At 40.2% G+C, this 25236-nt stretch overlaps 2 protein-coding genes across 2 annotated transcripts in view; one reads left to right on the forward strand and one right to left on the reverse strand.

The window, feature by feature from the left end:
• Nucleotides 1–1426, forward strand: part of LOC149445573 (HEAT repeat-containing protein 6-like) — a 51198-nt gene extending 49772 nt beyond the window's left edge. Inside the window, exon 13 of the mRNA XM_089653640.1 lies at nt 26–1426. Coding sequence (XP_089509766.1) covers nt 26–555 — 530 coding nt within the window. The 3' untranslated portion in view covers nt 556–1426. The remainder of the gene's footprint in view (nt 1–25) is intronic.
• An 8332-nt stretch (nt 1427–9758) lies between these two features.
• TIMM17A (translocase of inner mitochondrial membrane 17A) overlaps nt 9759–25236 on the reverse strand; it is a 33314-nt gene continuing 17836 nt past the window's right edge. The window contains exons 4-6 of the mRNA XM_089653637.1: nt 15661–15789; nt 15416–15526; nt 9759–10674 (exon numbers count right to left, since the gene is read on the reverse strand). Of these exons, the coding sequence (XP_089509763.1) occupies nt 10601–10674; nt 15416–15526; nt 15661–15789 (314 nt within the window). The 3' untranslated portion in view covers nt 9759–10600. The remainder of the gene's footprint in view (nt 10675–15415; nt 15527–15660; nt 15790–25236) is intronic.

A 25236-nucleotide genomic window follows, 5' to 3' on the forward strand; every position in this document is an offset into this window, starting at 1 on the left:
AAATTGATATACATTTCTGTTGTAGGTAAAGCTGTGTGGACTGCAGATGCCTATCATGCACTCACTACTGCTGTGAAATCATGCAGGAATTTTAAAGTGCGGATTAAATCTGCAACAGCTCTCTCAACACCTTCGAGAAGAGAACAATATGGAACAATTGAACAATATAGTGAAATCTGGAATTCTTTAGTGACAGCCCTGGAGAAAAGTGAAGAGACAGAAGATTTTCTGGAATTTAAATACTGTGCTAGCCTTCGTGCACAAATATGCCATGCTTTGATACATATGCTGTGCATGGCAAGCCTAGGAGATTTGCCATGCATTAGAAAGACTGTACTGCAGAAAGGAAGTGTGATCAGGAATTACCTATTACAGTATGTAAAATCAGGAGTAGATGAGACTGAAACACACACTGACAGAGAAAATGTATTTCAGAGAGCAGCAGAGCATATACGCAGTATACAAGAAGACCCATTAGGTAGAAAGGTGATTGCAGAGGTTGCTTTCCTTGAGGATATATTACGAAGTTGTGAAAGAAATAGACGCTTGAACTGAATTTGTGCTTTTGCTCATGCAGGACAAAGCAACAGGTTCACTATTATATAGACACCCCCTTTCTCACAAGCATATATTTGCCTTCCTTTCCCTCCGTGGCCTCTCTGTTCAGCTGTGGAGAGCAAAGGAAATCCATATGTAAGATAGGAGTCTGTGAAATCAAAGCAGATACAGTAATATTGACTCCCTCTTTTGATGGTGTTCATTGCCAAGCACAGTTTTATGAAGTGAGTCACATCCTCCATACCCAGAAGTACTGAGTATTTTCTTCAACTCCTAGTACTGACTAGCAAGGGATTGAAAAAAAAAGGTGAGCATGTGCCGCTATGGAGGGAGGATTTAGGTAAATGTGTTGCTCAGGCAAATCACAGGTTTGCTATAACAAGGCATTAATAACACTTTTAGACGTACAATGGATTTAAGCCATAGCAATCTACTAGGTCATCTCTCATCAAAACAGAAAGTTTAATGAAAGCTAACTGAGATGGTTTACTGCCCTTTGGACATTGCTGAAATGGCTTATTTGGCAGAGCAAAAACCAAAGCACAACATGCAACTAGCTAGCAACAACCACCTTTCATTGTTCTGATTTAATTAACTGTACAAAGCAGACTTCTGATTTATTTACCGTGTGTTGTCACAGATCATTTTGAAGCTAAAGAAGATATGTCTAACATAGACACTCAGATCGTTCATTTTAATTTGTAGACCGTCTTTCCTTTAAATCATCTTCAACATTCTGGAGGTAACCAATGTCTTATGTTCACGTTGTAATATCAGAATATTACTATATTATTTTTGAGGCTTCTCATGTAAAATAAAATTTTATCTCATAACTGGAAAATAAAAAACTTATGTTTTACATGTTAAAGTGGAACTTTAGTCAGAAAATGAAGTCCTGCTAGATCACTTCAGGCTGCCCCTTTTGCAGGTATAGCTATGTAAAACATTAGAAATAAGTGTCTATATTTAAAATCCAGTAATATACTGTCTCACCCTGCTCTGCACATGCTCAGTTGCTCTCTATTTTTAGGCACTGCCGAATTTGTAGAGGCCAATCCGATAACTGCCTTAAAGTGGAATTCAATCTTCCTATCATTTAAGGCCTCATTCACATTTGAGCGTTTTGTAGCTTGAAGCTCAAAACTGCTTAACGAGTGAAAACCCATTCATTTCAGTGGCTCCTGTTCACATCTGAGCATTCAGTCGCTAGCAAAATGCCTGTCGTTCCAAAAAGTACATGAGCTACTTTTCAGGAAGAATTGACTGATAGACTTCAATGGAAACTCCTGAAAATGTTTGAGTGTTTTTTTGGGGAATTCTTAGCTTAAATTAACTGATCTCCACCCTAGTGACTTGGCTAAAACAAAAAGCCTGAAGCTTGAATACACATGTAAAGCGCCTGTATAACGCTTCTAAAAACACCTGTGTACACGTGAAAAAACGCTCAAAAAAGCACATATAAACACAAAAAATCGCTCTGCTGAGGTGTGAATGCAGCCTTACAGCCAAGGAAGCTGCTTCTGTTTGATCTGCAACTGCCAAGGTGCTGCATATGTGATCAGTTATGACACCAGTTATTTGATGGTTTAACAGTTTGGTTGAGGACATAAGAAAATGTGACAGTTGGCAATCCTGGCATGCAACTATTTTATTTAACTTAACTGCTTTATAATTTACTGCTGTTCAGGGGCTCTGCGCTTCAGCAAAATGGCAGCCTCCAACAGGAAGAAACAGGAACAATGCTAGAGGCAATTTACAGCACACACTCATTTTGGTAGCATAATTATTTATGTGGAATGTATGTTTCTTGCTAAAGAAGATTATTTTTTTTATCAGATTGTTATGGGTAAAGTTCAGCTATAATGTTTTCATTTTGTTTAGGGCCCATTCACAGTACAGGCTGCGTTGCTCAACCCAATGACAAGCTGAAATCCATTGTTTCCAGCAGGCAAGTTCACTTCAACATGCTGTGAAAATGAAACTTGCGTTCAAATGGAGCATGTTCCAAGTATAACTAGGCATCACTTTTTAAGGCTCATGTCTTACAATGTCTGCGCCATACTGGCCTTCATATATGCCCTGGTCAGCGTGAGGCGAGCCACTGGCTGTATGGCAGGTCATAAGCACAAGGGAGGTGATACTGCAGCCTTTAAAATGCCCCCATCTACTTTGGGGTAGCTTGCAGCATCCCTTCTAAGGAACCTGATACACTCTGGAACACTGCTTAGTTCCATATGTTCCTGTGAGTTTTGCTTGGCTCCCTCCTCTGCATTTATCCAGGGAAGATTTTTCTGCAAGCCTCAGAATTACCAAGATCTCTGTCATGTCTTCGGACTCAGAATGCAGGGGGTTGCAAGCATACTTCTATGCGTTCTCTTTCAGAGCTATTCTCTGATTTGCCCTCAGCTGCTTCTGTCAACAAAGCAGAGCTTGAAGATATTTTGTATGAGTGGAGCCTGAGGGGTGTCCATGTGATATTTACTGATGTTTAAATTTTGGATCTTAACGACAGTAAAATGTTCTGTAAAGACATAAGCCTATACATGCGTAAAATTCTTCATTCTCTTCTAGTTGCCAGTGTTGCAACATATACATATGTGCATAAATGACTGCAACTCAAATCTAAAATTTTCAGTTTTTATTTTACAGCTCTGTACTCATGGCTGTATTATTGATCTTTACACAGCTGCATTCATTGTTCCATAGGCAACAATGCACCTTTGTTTAGATCAGTAAAATAAAAGTGGCATTTTTTTTTTCTGTTTTGCATAAGGGCCTAAGGATACAGTTTTGGTCCCTATTGATGGAGTGCACACACATCTATAACTGGAGCAAATTTCTGACTTTGCTAAAGTTACCAGTAAAAATTGGCCAGGAGCCTAGGTGTGTGCGGACAGCTACAGCTTTTCAAGCTTGTACAAACGTTTGACAGTGGCCGTGGCTGTCTGCTGGTGTTTGGAAGTTTATGCCACAAAAACTCACTCCAGATACATTTCTGCATGTGCATTTTCAATGCATTCAGGTGCATTTTTTTCCCTCTGATGGTTTCCATGTGATGCATTTTGGATAGATGTGTTCCGGTGCATTTTTTTATGCAGTTTGCCGCTTTCCAATACAGTTATGTGCAGAAAAAATGCAGCATGTTCTTTTTTTTTTTTTTTACTTTAGCAGAACGAAACCCATCAATATTATGGGTTATGGTTGGAAAAAAAAAAGTTACATTCCAGGAATGCTGGGAATGCCAATGGTCACATTTGATCTCAACCAAACTGTCAAACCATTAAATGGCTGGTGTCATAACTGATCACATGTGCAGCATCATGGCAGTTGCAACTCAAACAGAGGCCAAGATGGCAGTTTTCTTGGCTGAAAAAGAGTAGAGAGTTTTTCTCTGGTTAAAGCGATTGTAAATACAAATTTTTAATAGAAAAAAAAAGTTTATACTAACTGGGAATTGCAGAGTGACCCCCAAACCTCCTCTTCTTGGGTCTCCCGCCAGCGCTCCAGGCTGTAGACGGGCACAGCACTGGATCAATGAGGGCTCAGAGAAGGGCTGCAGGCGGGCACAGCACTGGATCAAATGAGGGCTCAGGTAAGTAAAAAGAAGGGGGATACTGATGCCTAAACATTTTTTTACCTTAATGCAAGAAGACAAAAAATGTTTGGGTTTTATAACCACTTTAAGTTGTGTTAGGAAAATAGGAGTGCCAGTCGAGGTAGCAAGAGAAGGATGTAGGGCCAGGTTGAAATCTCCTCCCCAAGCTTGTCAACCAACTGATGCATAAATGTAGCAAGTACCCTTGCTTGCCCATAATTGGGCCAATAAATGACTAAAGTAAACTGTTTTGTTATATAATTTGCATTTCAAGAAATTTAATCTGCCCTCTTCATCAAATACCCTTAAATTTATGGGTGGGGTTATTACTAGTTTGTTCACTGGATTTATTCTGTGGGCTTTAAATGTGTTCCATGAAAAAACAAGACCTGTACTCACAGAGAATCTTTGATCCTTTTAGTGGAATGTTCCACAAAGGGATCCAAATTTAACACTTGTCATGTTGGCAGCATATGTAAGGAATGGATCCAACATGTGCTGCTAGCCCGCAGAATGGAAACTGGAGAGATGAGGGTACAAGAGAACACGTTTGCATAGGGTAGGAGAGGAACTGTGAAGGAACTTTTTAAGAGCGAGCCCTATTCTAAGCTACACCAGAGTCCACTTTTTAGAAGAAGGGGGTCAGTGAACGCAGCAGGGCCCTGCACAAGCGCACATAAGTTAGGAGTATCTGTAAACAAGAGCACCAACTATGATCAGTAGTTGAAAGAGTAGAGGCTCTTTCTGGAAAACCTCTGGGGCAGCCATTGAATGGGTAAAAAGGCTTGTAAGCAATAGGTAATGCTGGGCAAACAGGACCTTTACTGGGGATCCTTTCTGCCTTCTTATCACTGGTCACATGTGTCATGATGTGCTGGGACAACTGCACATACAGTTGTGTTCAAAATAATAGCAGTGTGTTGAAAAAAGTGAATAAAGCTCAAAATCCTTCTAATAGCTTTTATTTCCATACACACAAATGCATTGGGAACACTACACATTCTATTCCAAATCAAAACATGAAGAAAAATATATCAAATTTTTCAGTTTATATAGTGAATATTAGACTGTTCAAAAAAAAAACAGTGTTTGTATTCTTCTTTACAAACTCAAACATTCACTATATAAACTGAAAAATGTTTGAAGATTTTGCTTTCCTTTGAATCACTTAATGAATATTTTGTTGTATAAGCACTGTTTCTGAGAACTGCTGTACATCTGTGTTGCATGGAGTCAACCAACTTCTGGCACCTGTGAACAGGTATTCCAGCCCAGGATGATTGGACTACATTCCACAGTTCTTCTCTATTTCTTGGTATTACCTCAGAAACTGCATTTTTGATGTCACCCCACAAGTTTTCTATTGGATTAAGATCTGGGGATTGGGCTGGCCCTCCATAACATCAATCTTGTTGGTCTGGAACCAAGATGTTGCACGTTTACTGGTGTGTTTGGGGTCATTGTCTTGTTGGAACACCCATTTCAAGGGCATTTCCTCTTCAGCATAAGGCAGTATGACCTCTTCAAGTATTGAAACTGATCCATGATCCCTGGTATGTGTAGTATGAGAAACATCCCCATATCATGATGCTTGCGCAACCATGCTTCACTGTCTTCAGTGTACTGTGGCTTGAATTCAGTGTTTGGGGGTCATCTGACAAACTCTCCGGCCACTAGACCCAAAAAGAACAATCTTACTTTCATCAGTCCACAAAATGTTGCGCCATTTCACTTTAGGCCAGTCAATATGCTCTTTGGCAAATTGTAACCTCTTCAGCACGTCTTTTTTTAACAGTGGGACTTTGCGGGAGCTTCTTGCAGATAGCTTGGCTTCACATAGCCGTCTTCTAATTGTAACAGTACTCACAGGTAACTTTAGACCTTCTTTGATCTTCCTGGAGCTGATTGTTGGCTGAGTCCTTGCCATTTTGGCTATTCTTCTATCCATTCGAATGGTAGTTTTTTGCTTTCTTCCACATCTTTCAGGTTTTGGTTGCCATTTTAAAGCATTTGAGATCATTTTAGCTGAGCAACCTATCATTTTCTGCACTTCTTTATATGTTTTCCCCTCTCCAATCAACTTTTTAATCAAGTTACGCTGTTCTTCTGAACAATGTCTGGAATGACCCATTTTCCTCAGAATTTGCAGAGAGAAATGCGCTGTAACCAGCATGTACAACATTTGCAGCCTTCCTTCCTTAAATAAGGGAAATGATTGCCACCTGTTTTTCAAAGAATGAATGACCTCACTCATAGAACTCCACCCTGCTATTATTTTGAACATGCCCCTTTCAATTAGTGATTCAATTACACAGAATCAGCACCAAGCATATCATGACTGTTGGATTTCTATTACTCTACTATACCTGCCATGTAGAAATATCATTTCTACCAAAAACAGTGATTGATCAGGTTAGTGATGTCTGACTATTATTTTCAACCCAATTGTACAAAGTGCTGCATGTCTAGACAGAAGCCTTCAGTGTGCTACAAACCCCACACATTCCAATATAAATCTTCAGGGTTACAAATCAAAGGTGGCACAAGTAGGGGTCTGTGTGTTAAAAGCTCCCCCCCCGCGCTTCACTCAAGGGAGCCATGTACAGCTGTTGGAGATGTAGATTCACAGGACACCAACGCTCCCACAAGGAGCACTTGCATTGGGTACATATGCAATAGTATTATAAAGACTGAGAATTGTATGCTCATATGAAGAGCTATGCGTGGGACAGGGTGGACTAAAGCAGGGGAGTGGATCATATGACAGCTGTGTCCCGTACGGGACCTCTGTGTGAGATCCCGATCATGTGATCACTGATTGGCCAATCAGTGATCGCATGAATAGTAGTAAGCAAGATGTCACTTCTGACATTGCTTATTACGTGTGAAATCTGTGAATGATCACAGAGATCACATGGTACAAGGCTATTCACAACAGCCTTGTACCATGTGACAAGCTGTGACCAATCACCACTCACACAGTATTTTTCAATGGCTGCAAGAATGTAGCCAGAGAGGAGAAATGATTGCTTTTACAGCCTTTATGTGTTAAAAAAAAAATCACCCCCCCACAAGTAGGACGGTGTCACTATGGTGACACTGTACTGCTAGGGTGACAGTATGTTAAAAAAAATGTCAAAAAAAGTTTAAAATTATTTTTAGTTAAAAACTAATTTGGGTTATTTTTTTTACTGCAAAATTTTATAAGAAAAACACTTCTTTTCAAAATTTTGGGACTTTTTCATTTATATAGCAAAAAAAAAAAAAAAAATCCCAGTGGTGAATAAATACTACCAAAATAAAGTTGTCTCAAAAAAATGCTAAAAAATTCATATGGGTATAGTGTTGCATGACCACGCAATTGTCATTCAAAGTGTGACAGTGCTGAAAGCTGAAAATTGGCCTGGACAGGAAGGGGGTAAAAGTGTCCGGACGTGTAGTGGTTAAGAAAGCTTGCGCTGTCTGCACATATGGAGGAAAATACAAATAAAACACTACAGAGATCAGATGGTAAGGAGCACCACTCCCCCAAGGCTAGGGTGTCCGCAAATGCAGTAGCAGTGCCTATCTGACATGGGCACAGTAAGAAGGCACAACAAAGTAATGCTTGTATATGGGATGCCATCCCCTCAGTGTTGAGACTGAGAAAAGGGCAGTGTCCAGTGAGAAGACAGCCCTGGTTCTCTTATGTGAAAAGTGGCCAGTGCTGAATCATAGTCAAAGTAGAGGTTTAGCTTTCCTGGGAAGGCAGTGGTTTATGCTATATGTAAACCCCTGGTTCATACTGATGCGTTTTAGTCTGCAGTGATGCACATGACATAGAAAATTAAATTAATTCCTATGGAGATCATTCACATTTATGAAGTCCACATGCCGTGAGCTTTGAAGAAAAAAAAAAAAGGTCTTAGTGCATGTTAAGATTGGTGCAATCCATTTTTGAGGTCCGTAAAATTGAATGTAAAATGGTTATTTGTTCACATCAAAAGAAAATCTAGTGCATTTTTGTCAATTATCCTGTGTGTTTCAGAGAGAGAGGGGTAAATGGCTTGTTTAGTCTACAGTGAAGGAAAGTTTTACCCACCTGATCCTTGACTCCCCCACCATCCAGTGGTGGACTGTCATCCTGGGCATCCTCATGTACAGTACAAGGCCATGGATTCTACCCGGTACTACTGACAGCAGGACCCTAGATCAGTGGAGCAGACAATGCGGGGGGCAGAGCTAGCTGCAGAAAGGAGTAATTAAATCAAATTTTATTGTTCCCATAGGCATAAACAAGCAATAATACTTGCAGTGCAGGCACAGCCCCACTGCATGGGATCATTTTTATTTGCCTGGAGGTGAGCTTTAATATAGCAGGGTGAGATATTAGCAGTGGGGCAGTGTAGATATCTTCCTTGTTGACAGCTGGGTTGTATTGCAAGTCTTTAAAAAACCAGTGAACAGAGAATTTGATAAAAAATAGGAAACTTGCCCAATGTGGTAACAGCAAAAGAATAGCAAAGCTTGTGGCACAACATGTGTGACATATATTCAGTGTTTTTGGGGGCAGGTATTTGGGTTTACATCTTCCAAGGACTCTCAGCAGGTTGACAGGCTTGATTCCAGGGATCCTACTGTGGTACAGTAGTGAAAATGGCTGGCAATGGGTCCAGCCACGGTTCAAGCACCATTGGCTGGAAGTCAAGGTTCTTCTTGAAGGTTTGAAAGTCTTCTGGGGCATGCAAGATGACTGTCCAGCAATTCTTTCAGAGATCCAGATTGGTACAGGACGTATGCTTCAGTTAGGGCCCGTGTGAGAAGGCGTAATGCATGGTCGCTTGGCCAGGGTTCTTTTTGAAAGATCAGAGAAAAGGGGGAACTGAACCCCTATAAAAATTGAGGATGCCTTGAGCACTATCACTTCCTCCTGTTTGTAAAAATGCCCCCGCCACAAGACATCTCTTGGAAAAGATTGGTGTTTTAGTAACAGCATCTGGTAGACTTGGTCGAGCACCAGCTTGCACAGGAGGGTATTAAATATCCCTGGATGGACAGCAGGCGATCATGACCTTGTAGCCTTTGAAATGCCTCCAGGTGTATATTGTTTCTCCTGTGCTTATTACTCCAGATCATCCATGTATGAACATAGGACCTATAGTTGGCCAAAGTGTTTCTTAGCCATCTGCTGAAAATCAGATTTCAGAGAGAGAATTTTCTGGAAGTACACTGCCTTAACGATGACTTTGCGCTTAGGTGACCAGGAGGCTGCGTGGGCCCCAGACCTACAAAAAAAATAGGCTCTTATCTCCTATTTGCGGGAGCTCCAGTAAACCTCTTCACAAGGCAATTAAACCACACCACACAGCAGCTAGTTAATTTTTGTAACTCTTCATATAACCAGAAGCATTGCTAAACGTTTACTATATGTGGCCTGCTAGTGCATGACAATTTTTGAAACTGTACTTCAGAAAATGTTTTGTAATTGGTAAACAAAATTTTACTTTTTTTTTTTAATTTAAATATAGGACATGCTGTTACTAATCCTTTACATTTCAATTGAAATAATGAGTAGAACTTGTGACCACAACTAAAGGTATTAAAAAAACAGCAGAGGTAATGTAAATATGGTCCTGAACTCTTGGAGATAATGTATTTTATTGGGCTGCAGTCATACTTCTGCTTTTTGGTGTGGTACTTGAAAAATAAAAACATTTGCTGCATCTTTTGATGTGGTTTCCAGCAAACTGCACTTTTTATGAGGAAGAACAGTAACAAGTGTAATATGCACCCCAAAAATAAAATGCAAAAGTTTGATTGTAGCTAAAGGCAGAGAAATATGACCAATTCAACCCTACAGCAAGCTGGAATAACCATACACAGGAATCATGGCAACATCATAGTAGTTTATCAGGTTACTTGATGTTGCAGCACTAAAGCTGAAAACATGCACCATATTGTGTACATCACAATATCCATTGGATACAAAATATAAATACCTAACCAAGGTGTACAGAAATAATGGGGGCTTGCCCAACTCTCTGGGCATTATTAAAAATTCCCAGAATAACTTTGGAGAGTATAAAATGTTGCATGTGCACTTCAATTCTGCTGAAGATGATCGTTTTAAAGAAATATAAATGTCAGGCTGTGCCAGACATTAAGCCACACCTTGAAGGGCCTTCGAGGTACATATAAGTATTATAACCCTCCGTGGAAATTCTTAACTGGTAAGCTGAACTTAAGTCAGTGATTTTTTTTTTTTTTTAGCCACCTTTGGCTATCCAAAACTATAAACCTAATTTGAAGTAAACATTTGTATTCAGCAATCCTTCATAGTCCATGTATGTTAAGTCTACATTCAGCTTCTGAGTTGGGCTGTGGATATGAGTTCCAGAGGTGACAGAGCCAAGGTGGTAATAGTTCACGACAATGTGTTTTACGCCATTCGGATAAACACGGTGTTATTCACTGGTACTGCTGGTAACTACCAAATGGAGAAACGGAGCTCAGCTGGGAGACATCATCAGGTATGGGCGGACCTAGAAATAAACATAGCACACAGGTTTACATTTCAGTTTGTGCAGGGGAGGAAGGATATTCACTTACCGTTCAACTGCTAGAGACGATTTCAAACAAATATAAAAGGTTTTTTTCACAGACTGAGAAACAGAATATGGGTCTGCCAATGGGCTTCAAGCTTGTGTAGAAGGGAAAAATCAGTTTTATTCTGTAATCTGTTTAAAACACTTGTGAGATCATTTAGAACTCATATGACATGCTTCAAGCAGCTTTTGGATACTTAAAAGGATAAGTTCACCTTTGGGAACATGGTACATGTCTCACTTGTTTTTAGGGTGAAACATGTAACATGTTCTCAATGCTACAGCCATGCCCTCCCTCTGACAGATAATATGGGGAGATGTTTCCCTGTACTATCTGTCAGATTTGAAACCAGAGCAGCTGTGCAGACTTCTGTGAATGAACTACCACAGCGATGTGGAGCACTGTGGTAGTTCATTGACACTTCCTGTCAGAATATCTGCTTGCTCCTGCATCCCATACGGCAAGCAGATATTCTGACAGGTCTGCAGGAGACCTGCATGTCATCAGTGATCTATGAATCGCTGGTGCAATACTTTCCAGGCTCCTTTGGACAAAAATAACAAATGCACATTTTTTTTTACCGGCAAGGTCCTTTAAGTCCTAACATCAGGTAGCGGTGCAGTGTTTACAAACTTTCTCTCCCATTTTGTATTGTATTAACCACTTCAGCTCCAGCCCATTTCTGGCGCTTTTTGTTTACATATTAAAATCTTAGGTGCACTAAATGGGCAACAATGAGATGACCCCCCAAAACAAGAATGGTTTTACAGGTGAAGGCCACTGACATTTTTTTCCCCCCACTCATTTTTTCTGACAATACCTGGACCCTACAGAGGTTGCACAGGCAGTCCAGCACTTCCAGGATGGCACATCAATACCTGTCATTGTCAGAAGGTTTGCCGTGTCTCCCAGCACAATCTCAAGAGCATGGAAGAAATTCAAGGAGACAGGCAGTTACTCTAGGAGAGCTGAACAAGGCCGTAGAAGGTCCTTAGCCCATCAGCAGGGGAGGGGGGGAGAGGGAGGGGGGGGAGAGAGAGGGGGGAGAGGAGGAGGGGGAGAGAGAGGGGGGGGAGAGAGAGGGGAGGGGGGAGAGAGGGGGGGGGGGGGAGAGAGGGGGGGGGGGGGAGAGAGGGGGGGGGAGAGAGAGGGGGGGGGGAGAGAGGGGGGGGGAGGGAGAGAGACAGAAAAGAGAGAGAGAGATAAGTAGGGTTTTGAGGGACCAAAAAGTTGAGATATAATTAGCCTCGTAGAGGGCGTAGTATGAGTTTGTGAGGTTAATCCCTAAGTATTCTAAGTACACGTTGGGCCAGGTGAAGATATAATTTAGTTTTAGTAAATTAATGTCTGCCATGGGAATGGAAACGTTAAGGGCCGAGGATTTGTCTTCATTTACTAATAGACCCAAAATATTGGAAAATTTGGATAAAATTGGAAAAAAGGGTAGGTAAAGAGGTGTGTGGTTGGGTCAGAGTCAAAAGAAGGTTGTCAGCGAATGTGCTAACTTTAAAGGCCTGATGAGCGAACGTGACTCCTTTGATGTCCAGATTAAGTCTTATAAGCTGAAGTAAAAGTTCCAGGGCTAGAACAAAAAGAATTGGGGAGAGAGGGCATCCCTGGGATGTTCCTCTATGAATAGAGAAAGTGAAGGATTGTCTGGAAAGGTAACGGACCGTAACTGAGAGTCCGCGGTAGAGAGCCTTCAGTATATGAAGGGGGGTGGAAACTCCCATTTTTTTCAGAGCCTAGTACATGTATTCCCAGGAAAGTGAGTCAAATGCTTTATGTAATTCTAGGCTCAGAATCATGCCAGGAGATCTGTGTTGTAGCAAATGGATTAGATTGACAACCTTACGTGTATTGTCCGAAGCCTGTCAGAGGGGTACAAAGCCCCCTTGATCTTTGTGAATGAGATGATGTAAGAAGTAATTAATTAAAGTGGGGAGAATTTTCATTAAGATTTTTATGTCAACATCTGATAGTGAACTGGGTCTAAAGTTATGGGGGGTCTTTTCCAGGTTTCGGGATCATCACTATTGGAGCTGCCATAGATGACGGGTGAAGATCTGAATCGAAGCGTAAGTAGTTGAAAAAGTTGGTAAGACAAGAAGTCGGAAATTTTTTTTATAATATAACCCCGAAAAACAGTCAGGTCCAGGGTGTTTTTGCATCTTGAGTGTTTTTATTGCAGCAAGGACCTCTGGTACAGTAATATCAGCTTTCAGTTTGTCTACTGCATCATTTTTTCACTTTGATTTTTGGGGTGTCTTTGAATTCAGTCCTCTGCAGGTTGATAATTTTATGTAGAGCAACAATTCTTTTTTCAGATCCTCAGAGTTCTTTGCCATGAGGTGCCATGTTGAAATTCCAGTGACCAGTATGAGAGAGTGAGAGTGATAACACCAAATTTAACACACCTGCTCCCCATTCACACCTGAGACCTTGTAACACTAACTAGTCACATGACACCAGGGAGGGAAAATGGCTAATTGGGCCCAATTTGGACATTTTCACTTAAGGGTGTACTCACTTTTTTTTCCCGCAGTTTAGACATTAATGGCTGTGTGTTGTTATTTTGAGGGGACAGCAAATTTACACTGTTATACAGGCTGTACACTCACTACTTGTAGCAAAGTGTAATTTCTTAAGTGTTGTCACATGAAAAGATATAATAAAATATTTACAAAAATGTGAGAGATGTACTCACTCATGTGAGATACTGTGTTTGTGCATATGTGTATTTTACACACACACACACATATATATATATATATACATATATATATATATATACATACACACATATACATACACACATATACATACATATACATACACACATATACATACATATACATACACACACTAAAGCAGAGGCTCTGAAGAATAAACTGGTTTTTGTATTTTTAACGAGTGGTCTTTAACCACTTGCCTACCGGGCACTTATACCCCCTTCTTTACCAGGCCAATTTTCAGCTTTCAGCGCTGTCGCATTTTGATTGACAATTGCGTGGTTATGCAAGATTGTACCCATATGAAATTTTTATCATTTTTTTTCTCATAAATAGAGCTTTCTTTTGGTGGTATTTACTCGTCGCTGGGTGTTTTACTTTTTGCGCTATAAACAAAAAAAGTGCAAAAAATTTGAAAAAAAAAAAAAAAGTTGTTTCTATTATAAAATTTTGCAAACAGGTAATTTTTCTCCTTCGCTTATATGCGTTGATGAGGCAGTGCTGATGGGCACTGATAGGCAGCACTGATGGGCAGCACTAATGAGGTGGAATGGATAGGCGGCACTGACAGGCATCACTGCTGGACACTGACTGGCAGCACTGTTGGGCACTGACTGGCGGCACTGTTGGGCATTGACTGGAGCAAAAGCTAAACACTGCCTGGCACAACCGCTGGGCACTGACTGGCAGCACTGATGGGTGGCACTGGTGGGCACAGGTAGGTGGTACTTCTGGGTGGCACTGGTGGGCACAGGTGGGTGCACTGCTGGGTGGCACAGGTGGGTGCACTGCTGGGCACAAGTGGGCGGAACTGGTGGGTGGCACTGCTGGGCACCAATCATCAGGGCACTGATCATCAGTGCCCTGATGATCGGTGCCGATCCCTGCTCTAACTGCCGGTTCTCGGCAGTACTTTCCTCACGATCTGACAGCGTGTGGAAAGTGCAGCCGAGAACCGGCAATTGCATTTCCCTGTGATCAGCGTGCCATTGGACAAGGCTGATCACGTGGTAAAAGGCCACTGTGATTGGCCTTTTACCACATCAAGTGATCAGCTGTGTCCGTGGGACACAGCGATCATGGAGATCGCCGGGTGCGCGCCCCCTGGGGCGCACAGGAGAGCGTGTTCTGGGAGGACGTCATATGACACCCTTCCAGAACTGGCTGCCTGCAGTGTAGCCGTCATTGGGCTATCTGCGGTTGGCAACTGGTAAAATGTAGAAATTTATGAATAACTGCCATAATTGCTCTGCCAAACAGCTGTTGAGATTTCAGTCACACACATTGTGCAATGTTTTCAATAATGCAGCTGACCTATTTCCCTCTCTTGCTCCATCTGACAGTGCAACTGGTCAACAATGTAAGTCAGGAAGTAGAACCTGCATAAGTAATCGTCAAATACAGTTCCCCCATGTAGATATGGAATTGCAAACATGTCAATTTGTAATTTTTTCTTTGTTGTGAATCAGAAATGTAGAAGATTATTTAGATAAAGATAAACTTTTAAATGACTGACTATCTATAAATACTACAGATTTCCTGAGGGGTAGTTACTAAGAACAAAAACAAATTTTCAAGAGTTTTTCTCCCAGGCCCAAAACATCCACACAACAGCTCTACCCAAATACCAATGTGACTTGATAATGTTGACATCCACCCAACTTAACTTATATCCACTTAAAATCATGTCAGTATAAAGCATGTATAATAGGAGGAAAACACAACCCTATAGTTTTTCTCAAACTGCTATATACAAATAAGCAAACAAAACATCTGACATAAGCAGATGCCCTTGCTGTTTCTTACTTGCCCCCTTCTACCATTGTATCTTTTTACTGCTGTTTTTCTGCACAACTGCAGGTACAGTACTTGTTATTGTGTACTGTAGTATGTGTAAAACCCACCCTTGTTATATCTATTACATTGTAATACCGATTTAACCTACCGTTTGCAAACTGTGATGAGGCAAATCGCGTTAGCAGGATACCTGCTCCTTCTATGAGAGCAAGAAGTATGCCACCCATTGCAGCGGATCCCACCATGGCTACAGGACCATCTAAGAGAAAAATGCAAAAGACAAATTAGCATTGCTATATAGCACATGGAGGGAACTAACCACACATCACACTGTAAACCAGAAGCCAAAAATAAGCACAGGGCTTTTGTTACCCGTGTCAGTCTGACACTCACTTCTGGCAGCCAGAATTGCCCCAGTCATGGCTCCACTGGTGATAGAGTTCCAAGGATCCTCCTTTCCTCTAACCTTTACCAGACTGCAGTCAATCATGGAGAAGAGGCCTCCCCACACTGCAAAGCTACCTGTTAAAAAAAATAGTGAGATGTAGGAATGAACATTGTCATATTCACACAATGATCAGTAAACCTGTAACACAAGTGAGTTCATATTAATAGCCATCACAAATGTATATGCAACAGTTCCAAAGAATGTACAGAATGTGAATAACCATAAAAATACCCTTATGGCAAAAACATGTAATGACAATCTCTACTCTTTTCTGAATAATTTTTAATTCATAGGCTTTTATATTTTTCTACACTTTTACAAGGATACCAGCAAAAGTGACAGGGATGGGTGAAACTGGTGTAGGGGTTGATCAGGTGTGTTTACAATGGTTAAAGCTGATCTCCAGGATAAGCAGATTTTGTTTAACCACTTGCCTACAGGGCACTTATACCCCCTTCCTGCCCAGGCCAATTTCCAGCTTTCAGTGATGTCACACTTTGAATGACAATTGCACGGTCATGCAACACTGTACCCATATGAAATTTTCATCTTTTTTTGTGACAGAGCTTTATTTTGGTGGTATTTAATCACCTCTGGGTTTTTTATTTTTTCTTAAACCAAAAACTGCTGAAATCTTTGAAAAGAAACCAAAACATTTTTTCTTAGTTTTTGTTATAAAATTTTGTAAATAAGTGATTTTCTCCTTCACTGATGTGCGCTAATGAGGCTGCAGTGATAGGCACTGATAGGCTGCACTGAAGTTTTTTTTCGCCATCATGTCCATATTCCAGCTACATGTACATGTCCCACATATCTCTGTGCTATAGTTCATGATGATTTCTTCTGAATTTGTAATGTCTAATTTTTTAGTGTTCTGCTCAGCATGTGATTTTATGTTGACTTATTTAATATTTATTCTTAAATTATGTAATATGCATCAGAGCACACTTTTTATAATAGTATCCTGGCGTTATCACCTCCCTTACATAGTATTCCGTTAGAGTACTTTTGTTCCCCCCCCCACCATTTCAGCTAGTTTCTCTCCAATATCCTGATTGCATAGGTGCAGCGTTTTATGTACCTATGTATCATATGCAGCAGTATATATATATTTTTTTCGCCATCATTTTTATATGTACATTTTTTATATACCCCTGTACAATACTTTGATGTTGTTATAATAATCTTTTGTTCTGCCCAGCATAAGATCTTATTTTATATTCATTTCTAAATTATATATTTATGAATTTGAGCATATTCTATGCTCCGGCATTCCACTTTTACCACCCTCCTTATATATAGTTCATTTCAGACGAATTTGCTTGTAATGTGACTTTTTGTTCTGTTCCTTTAAGTTTAGATGAGCGTTGCGGTCCCACGATGAATACTAGCTCTATTTAAGCAGTCCTTTTCCTGGCAATATCAGGCCTATAGAAGGAGCTAGAGGCTCCAAGCGCGTAGCCTGTCCTGTGTTCTTGAGATCTTCCGAATGGCTCTCCTACTTCTGGTGATGTCACTTCCGCGTGTGTGTTTCACGCTGGTCGTGCAGCCATTTCCTGGATACAGACACAGTTGACCGGCTCCAGCCCAGCCACACACCCAGGGGAGTCCCTCCACTGCACCAATGGCTCCAGCTGTCACTCTGGCTTGCCCGGCGGTACCGTATAGGATGGAAGAGAGTGGTCCTACACAGATGACCTTTTATACAGATGAGCTTTATTATATCTTTGTTCTTGTGAGTGTTTTATACCCGTCCATTAAAGGTGACAACAAATAATCCGCACTTAGTTTTTGGCACCTCCTTTTTTCTCTCCTCTATTTACTCAGTGCAACCTCATCTTTTATATTTTACAATTAAATAGGGTAATTTATTACTTTTTTGTGCCCTAAAATTAACTTAAGTGTATTTTTTACTGAAATTTTACAGTAATATTGGTAACATCATGTGACATACAAAAATTGGAACTACCACTATTTTATTCTCTAGGGTCTCTGCTTTCAGAAAATATATCATGTTTTGGGGTTTTGTGTAATCTTCAAGCCTAAAATTATTTTTTACACTTGGGGAAAAACCGCAAAAACAGCTCTGGCAGCAAAAGGGATAAAGGATAAGCCTGACACTCCCCTTTCCCGAGGAGCACCCAATCGGTGCTCATTACACTGCAAGGTCTCTCTCCTCCCTGCTAGTCCCTGGGTGCAGTGCTGGAGACATGCAGGGAGGGGAGGAGGAGATAAACAGTGCAATGTTAAAAATATTAAACGCTTAAGTCGCCATAAAGCCCCTTTCGATTTTAAAAGCCCCAGACATTCCTAAAAGCACCTCAGATTTAAATATGGTTTTGGTTAAAAAGTATGTATTTTTTTTTTATGTATTTATTTTTTATCTGGACAAGTAAATTGTCATGAGGGACAAGTAGACTAGGACCCCAATTTAGTCCCTGGACAAGTAGTTTTTTGTTTTTTTTCATTTCCACACCCCTGCCTGCCATATCAAAGTTTTCCCTGTACGTTGTCTATGTTTATTTCCTATGACTGTCAGCTTCATCTAGTGGACATAATGCTGCATTTTCCAAATTAACCACTTGCCGTCCTGCCGCTGTATATTTACTGTGCTGGGGAGGCACAGAGAATTATTTTTTATATGTGATTTGCCTGCTTCCGGGCTTGAACACAGCACAACTATGGCAACTGAGTTCAGCCAATGATTCTGGTTGAAGTCAGCTGATCATCTGTGCCCAATCACACACAGAAATCTGTGTTTACTGTATAGCTATTCCCTGTACTCATTTCAGTGTTTTGTAAAGTAAAGCCAGCACACACACATTGTTAGGCACACAGTTAACCCTTTGATTGCCCCTAGATGTTAACCCTTTCCAGCCAGTGTCATTAGTACAGTGACAGTGTATGGTATTAATACTGCCCACCACTTTCACACAAACCAAACCAATTAATATACACTTATTGGGATATTTTTTTTTACAAAGACATGTAGCAGAATACATTTGGCCTAAATTTGTGAAGAAATTAGATTTTTTAGATTTTTATTGGCTATGTTTTATAAAAAAGTAGAAGATATCTTTTTTTTTTTTCAAAAGTTTTGGTCTTTTTTCATTTAAATAAAAGAACCTAGTGGTGATCAAAAGAAAGCTCTATTTGTGTGACGAAAAAAATGATATAAATTTCATTTGCGTGCAGTTTTGGTGACTGAGCAATTTCTAGGCAAAGTAGCGCAGTGCTGAATAGCAAACAAAATACCCTGGTTATAAAGCGGGCAAAACCTTCTGAAGGTCAAGTGGTTTAAGTATTTCAAGAAAATAGCACATTATGCCACTAGATGGAGCTGGAAGTCATAGGGAATAAACATAGGACGAAACATGGAAAAATGGTTACAGATGGGTGAATGCTTGACACTTTTTTTTTTTTTTTTTTTGAAACAAGAATAGACCCCGTAATACTTTGAGATCCCACGGAATGCAGAATAGTTAAAATCTCATATAAAGATGCTGCAGCATCTTCCTTTCAGAGGGATTGAGAGATGGTGACATCACCCTTGCCAAACACAATGAGAGAAGGTCAGACCATATTTTTTCCCAATGGTTGTTTTTTTAAGTTCAATTTTGCTAAATTTTGAAAATAAAACCAGACCTTGCTATTTTGGTGCAAGGTCAGCTCGAAAAAGGGAAAAATAAAACTGCTCCAACAGTGCTGTATTTGTATTAAGGATGGGGACCTTTATGTATCTTTTTTCTACCCTCTTTCACATGCCATACTGAGGAGCTCCAAATGCAGAGGTGAAGCATACGCTATACATGAAAAATCAGTGTCTGGACTTGTGAATGAACAGGCATACTTGTACTATGCAACACACAAGAAAGGCATCATCATTGGACATGACATCTCATCAGGATCTTAACAGTTACAGTTGCAAGAAAAAGTATGTGAACCCCTTGGGATTACTTGGAGTTTTGCATGAATTGGGCCTAAAATGTGCTCTGAACGTCATCTAAGTCACAACAATAGAAGAACACAGTCTGCTGAACATAATACTACACAAACATTAGATGTTGCCATGGTTTAATTGCACATAACATGTAAACATTCACAGTGCGGGGAGGAAAAAGTATGCGAGGCCCTAGCTTAATGACTTATCCCAGAGCTAATTGGAGCCAGGAGTGAGCCAACCTTGACTCCAATCAGTGTGATGATATTGGATATGTTGCTGACAGCTGTCCTGCCCTTAAAAAACACACCTGTTTTGGGTTTACTGGTTTCAAGAAGCACTGTCTGATGTGAACCATGCCTCGCAGAAAAGAGCTCTCAGAAGACCTACGATCAAGAATTGTTGACTTGCATGAAGCTGGAAAGGGTTACAAAAGTATCTCCAAAAGACTTGATGTTCATGTGTCCACGGTAAGACAGACTGTCTACAAATGGAGAAAGTTTAGCACTGTTGCTACTCTCCCTAGGCGTGGTCGTCCTGTAAAAATGACTGCAAGAGCACAGCGCAGAATGCTGCATGAGGTAAAGAAGAATCCCAGAGTGTCAGCTAAAGACCTACAGAAATCTCTAGCACATGCTAACATTTTTGTTGACACATCTATAATAAGGAAAACATTAAACAAGAATGGAGTACATGGGAGGACACCACGGAGGAAGCCATTGTTGTCCAAAAAAAATATTGCAGCACGTTTGAAGTTTGCAAAAGAGCACCTGGATGTTCCACAGCACTACTGGCAAAATATACTGTGGACAGATGAAACCAAGATTGAGTTGTTTGGGAAGAACACACAATACTATGTGTGGAGAAAAAAAGACACAGCACACCAACATCAAAACTTATCCCCACTGTAAAACATGGCGGAGGGAGCATCATGCTTTGGGGCTGCTTTGCTGCCTCAGGGCCTGGACGGATTGTTGTCATTGATGGGAAAATGAATTCCAGAGTTTATCAAGACATTTTGCAGGAAAACGTATGACCATCTGTCCGCCAACTGAAGCTCCGCAGAGGATGGGTGATGCAACAGGACAATGACCCAAAGCATACAAGTAATTCAACAAAACAATGGCTGCAACAGCCCAGAATACACCTTCTGGAGTGGCCCAGTCAGAGTCCTGACCTCAACCCGATTGAAATGCTGTGGCATGACCTTAAGAGAGCGATTCACACCAGACATCCCAAGAATATTGCTACACTGAAACAGTTTTGTGAAGAGGAGTGGTCCAAAATGACTCCAGATCGTTGTGCAGGTCTGATCTGCAACTACAGGAAACGTTTGGTTGAGGTTATTGCTGCCAAAGGAGGGTCAACCAGTTATTAAGTCCAAAGGTTCACATACTTTTTTCTCCCTGCACTGTGAATGTTTACATGTTATGTGCAATTAAACCATGGCAACATCTAATGTTTGTGTAGTATTAAGTTCAGCAGACTGTGTTCTTCTATTGTTGTGACTTAGATGACGTTCAGAGCACATTTTATGCCCAATTCATGCAAAACTCTGCGTAATCCCAAGGGGTTCACATACTTTTTCTTGCAACTGTATGTGGAACAAATGAGGACTATGCTGTGTGGAAAGAGATTTTTTATTATAAATATTTATTTTCAAGTCTTATACATGTCATTTCAACATTTCTATCATTATAATTATCAAAACAATAATTTATATACTTTATTTGACCATATATATAACTTCCTTTTCTTACCATCCCCCCTCCCGAACTCCCCCTCCCCTCCATCCCTCTCCCACCCACGCTCCACTTTCCTTTTTCTCTCATTAACTCCATGTCTTTCTGTTATTCCTAAACTCTGTTCTAATTCCACTTCCAGGAATGTTATCTCATCATATATTTCCACTTTACTTCATATTCTTCCCAGACTTTCCATTTATTATTATACAACTCCAACTTGTCCTCGTACGTATAATACAATCTTTCTGTCCCAGATAGCTGATTTACTCTACTTATCCAATCCTCCTCAGTTGGCACCTCTCTTTTCTTCCAGAACCTGGGGATCAGACTCTTTGCTGCGGTCAAATAATGCCATATCCCGGAACTCTTATATACTTTCGTAGAGAGCTCCGAGACATGGGGGAGGCATAGTTCTGGATCCAATCCTATATTGATTTTAGTCATTTTCCCTATTAAATAAATAATCTTCCACCAAAACACCTGTATTTCTGAACACTCCCACCACATGTGATACCACGTGCCAACCTCACCACATCCTCTCCAACACATCCGTGACAACTCCGTATTCATCTTGTGCTCTACATTAGGGGTAATGTGCCATCTATTCAAACACTTATAATTTATTTCTACTTCCCGCATACTAATATTTTCATGAATTAATGTGAACATTTTCCTCTTCTCCTCCTCCTCTATTTTTCTTCCTATGTCTCTTTCCCATTTCTCTATGTGCATTAATTTTGTGTCAGTGTCAATCTCCAATAATATCTTGTGTATTTTTGCCATTCCGTGTCTACCATTTCCCCGTGACTCAAATAATTTCTCGAATGGGTTCCAATCTTTTCTAGTTCTTATGGGCTTTGAGAGACTCTCAAAAAAGTACTTCAGTTGGTAATATCTTAATCTATCCATCTTGTTAAAAACCTCTCCTGTTCTGTCTTCCATATCCTTATATGACCCAATTTCCTCCCCTACCATTATATCTCTCAATTGCGCCTCCTGTTTTATGATCCATTTCCCTGCTATACTATCCATACCCGGGATGAAATATTTTGTGTTCCTAAGTGGTATTAAGTGTGAATTAAAAACCCACCCCTTTTGTCTGTGTAGTAAATCCCATTCTTTTAAAACATTCAAAGTATACTTACTGGTGCTCTCCTCTAATTCCCTATATTGTGCTGGTACCCAAATACTTTTACTTAAACTTATTCCACTCAGTGCTTTTTCAATTTTAACCCAACTTTTCTCCGGATTATGGATCCAGTCAAATTCTCGCAATAATCCCCGCTCTATAATATCTCCTGAAATCTGGTACTCCCAATCCTCCTCTCTCTTTACTTCTAGTCAATATCTTGTAACCTATTCTAGGTTTTTTATTTCTCCATATATATTTTATCATCATTTTCCTAAGTTCTTTAAAATATGTCACTGGGAGTTTAATTGGGATCATTTGAAATTTGTGTAATACTTTAGGGACAATTATCTTTATCAGGTTTATGCGTGCCATCCACGATGGATTTCCATTTCCCACCCTCCTCAGCTCCGCCTTTATCTCATTTAATAGTGCTATATAATTGGCTCTATATAAGTTCGTGGTTGAGGCTGATAATTTTATTCCTAAATATTTTAAATCTTTATCTCTCCAAAGGAAAGGGAATTCCTCTTTTAGTTTTTCCTTTTCACCATTTTTAAGGTTGATATTTAAAATTTCAGTCTTTGTCGGGTTTATTTTCAGATTCGACAGTTCTCCATACTCTCTCAATGCTTTCATTAGATTTGGAAGTGATGTTCTGGGATTTCCTACATAGAACATCAAATCGTCCGCATACGCCGCTACCTTATTTTCTCTATCTCCTATCTTTATTCCTTTTATGTCTATATTCTTCCTAATCCTAGACAGCAAGGGCTCCAGTGATAACACATATAACAGTGGAGACAATGGACATCCCTGTCTTGTACCATTTGACATCTTAAAATACTCTGATCTTCCTCCATTTACCATTATGGTGGCGGTAGGCCCTCTATATAACTCTCCAATCCACCCTCTTATTCTATCTCCCATTCCTAACGCTTCCAGGGTGTCCATCATAAAACCTCAGCTTACTCTGTCGAATGCCTTCTCGGCATCTATCGACATCAGTATCATTGGGGTTTTCCCTTTCTTACCCTCTTGTATAAGCAGCAGTGATCTCAGAGCGTTATCTCTACCCTCTCTTCCTGGAACAAACCCCACTTGATCTCTATGTATCCACTCCGGCATCAGTTCTTTTAGTCTATTTGCCAACACCTTTGCAAATATTTTAGTGTCTACATTCAATAGCGCTATTGGTCGATAACTCGCACATTGCGAGGGATCTTTATCTTCCTTCTGAATCAATACTATATTAGCCTGTAACGATTCTCCCCTCATCTCCATCCCATTCCCCAAGGCGTTCATATAACTCTTCATCTTGGGTATTAAAAGCTCTATATATTTTTTATAGTATTTAACTGTATATCCGTCTGGACCCGGACTCTTCCCTCCCGCCATGCTTTTTAACGCTATTTTTATTTCCTCTGAAGTTATTTCTTCCTCTAAAGTGTTCAGTTGTATTTCTCTTAATTTCGGTAGGCCTGCTTCCTTTAGGTATATCTTTCTTTTCCCCCTATTTACTATTTCCATTTTCTTAAACTTATCCTGGGGTATGATATTATACAACTCATTATAATACTCTTTAAATATTCTGGCAATATCCTTGGTTGAGTGTAGAAATTCCCCCTTGGGGTTTCTTATTTTCTCAATATAATTTCTATTTTTCTTCTTTCTTAAGGTTCTCATTAAATACTTTCCCGGCCTATCTCCCCATCTATACCTTTCACATGTTATTTTATTAAAGGCTCTTCTTTTTTCTTCCTCCATTACATTCTCTAGTTCTTCTTTATTAACCCCTGCATTATCTCCTTAGATCTTTCCCTTTTATGCACCTGTTCAAGATCATTTATTTCATTTAATAATCTATCTTTTCTTTCCTTTCTTTTTTGCCCCCATTGCAATGAGCAGACCTCTAATGTAAGCTTTATGAGCTTCCCACACCGTTGCTACCGATACATCCTCTGTCTCATTCTCTTCAAAAAAACACTCAATTTCCCTCTCAATTCTTCGACTAATCTCTTCATCCATGAGGAGTGCCTCATTCATCCGGCACACATATCCCTCTCTCTCCTCTCTACCCCATCTTAACTTCATTTCAACTGGGGCATGATCCGACAGGGTGCTTTCTCCTATTTTTACTTCCCCCGCCCATTCTATCATTTGATGTTCTACTAATATGTAATCTAGTCTAGAATAAGTCTCGTGTACTTGCGAAAAGAAAGTGTAATCTCTCTTTCATATTCCTAATTCTCCAGATGTCCACCAGTTGACACTCATGCATCATTTTTTTAACCTTCTCAAGGACTTGCTTTCCTCTCTCCTCGCACAGGAAGTAGTATCCATCTTCAGGTCTATACAGAGGTTAAAATCACCCGCCACTAACATACACCCTTTTTTAAAGTCCATCAGTCTCTTCAACACTTCTCTCACAAATGTCTCTGGCTTCTTATTTGGACTATATATATTCGCTATTGTGCACTCAGTTCCCTGTAATTTACCTCTCAAAAATAGGAACCTTCCCTCCGGGTCCGTCAATCTCTCCTCAACCTCAAACCTTATATTTTTAGCAAAGCCTATAGCAACTCCTTTTGCTCTTTTAATTGGTGAATCCGCATAAAACCATGTCGGAAAGTATCTGGTTCTCAGTCTAACCTTCGACTCTATCTCTAAGTGTGTTTCCTGCAGAAATATCACTGAGGATTTTCTA

This window comes from Staurois parvus, unplaced genomic scaffold (genome assembly GCF_062004578.1).
Source record: "Staurois parvus isolate SC_StPar_1 unplaced genomic scaffold, SC_StPar_1.0 ptg000717l, whole genome shotgun sequence".
In the NCBI taxonomy this organism is placed as follows: Eukaryota; Metazoa; Chordata; class Amphibia; order Anura; family Ranidae; genus Staurois; species Staurois parvus.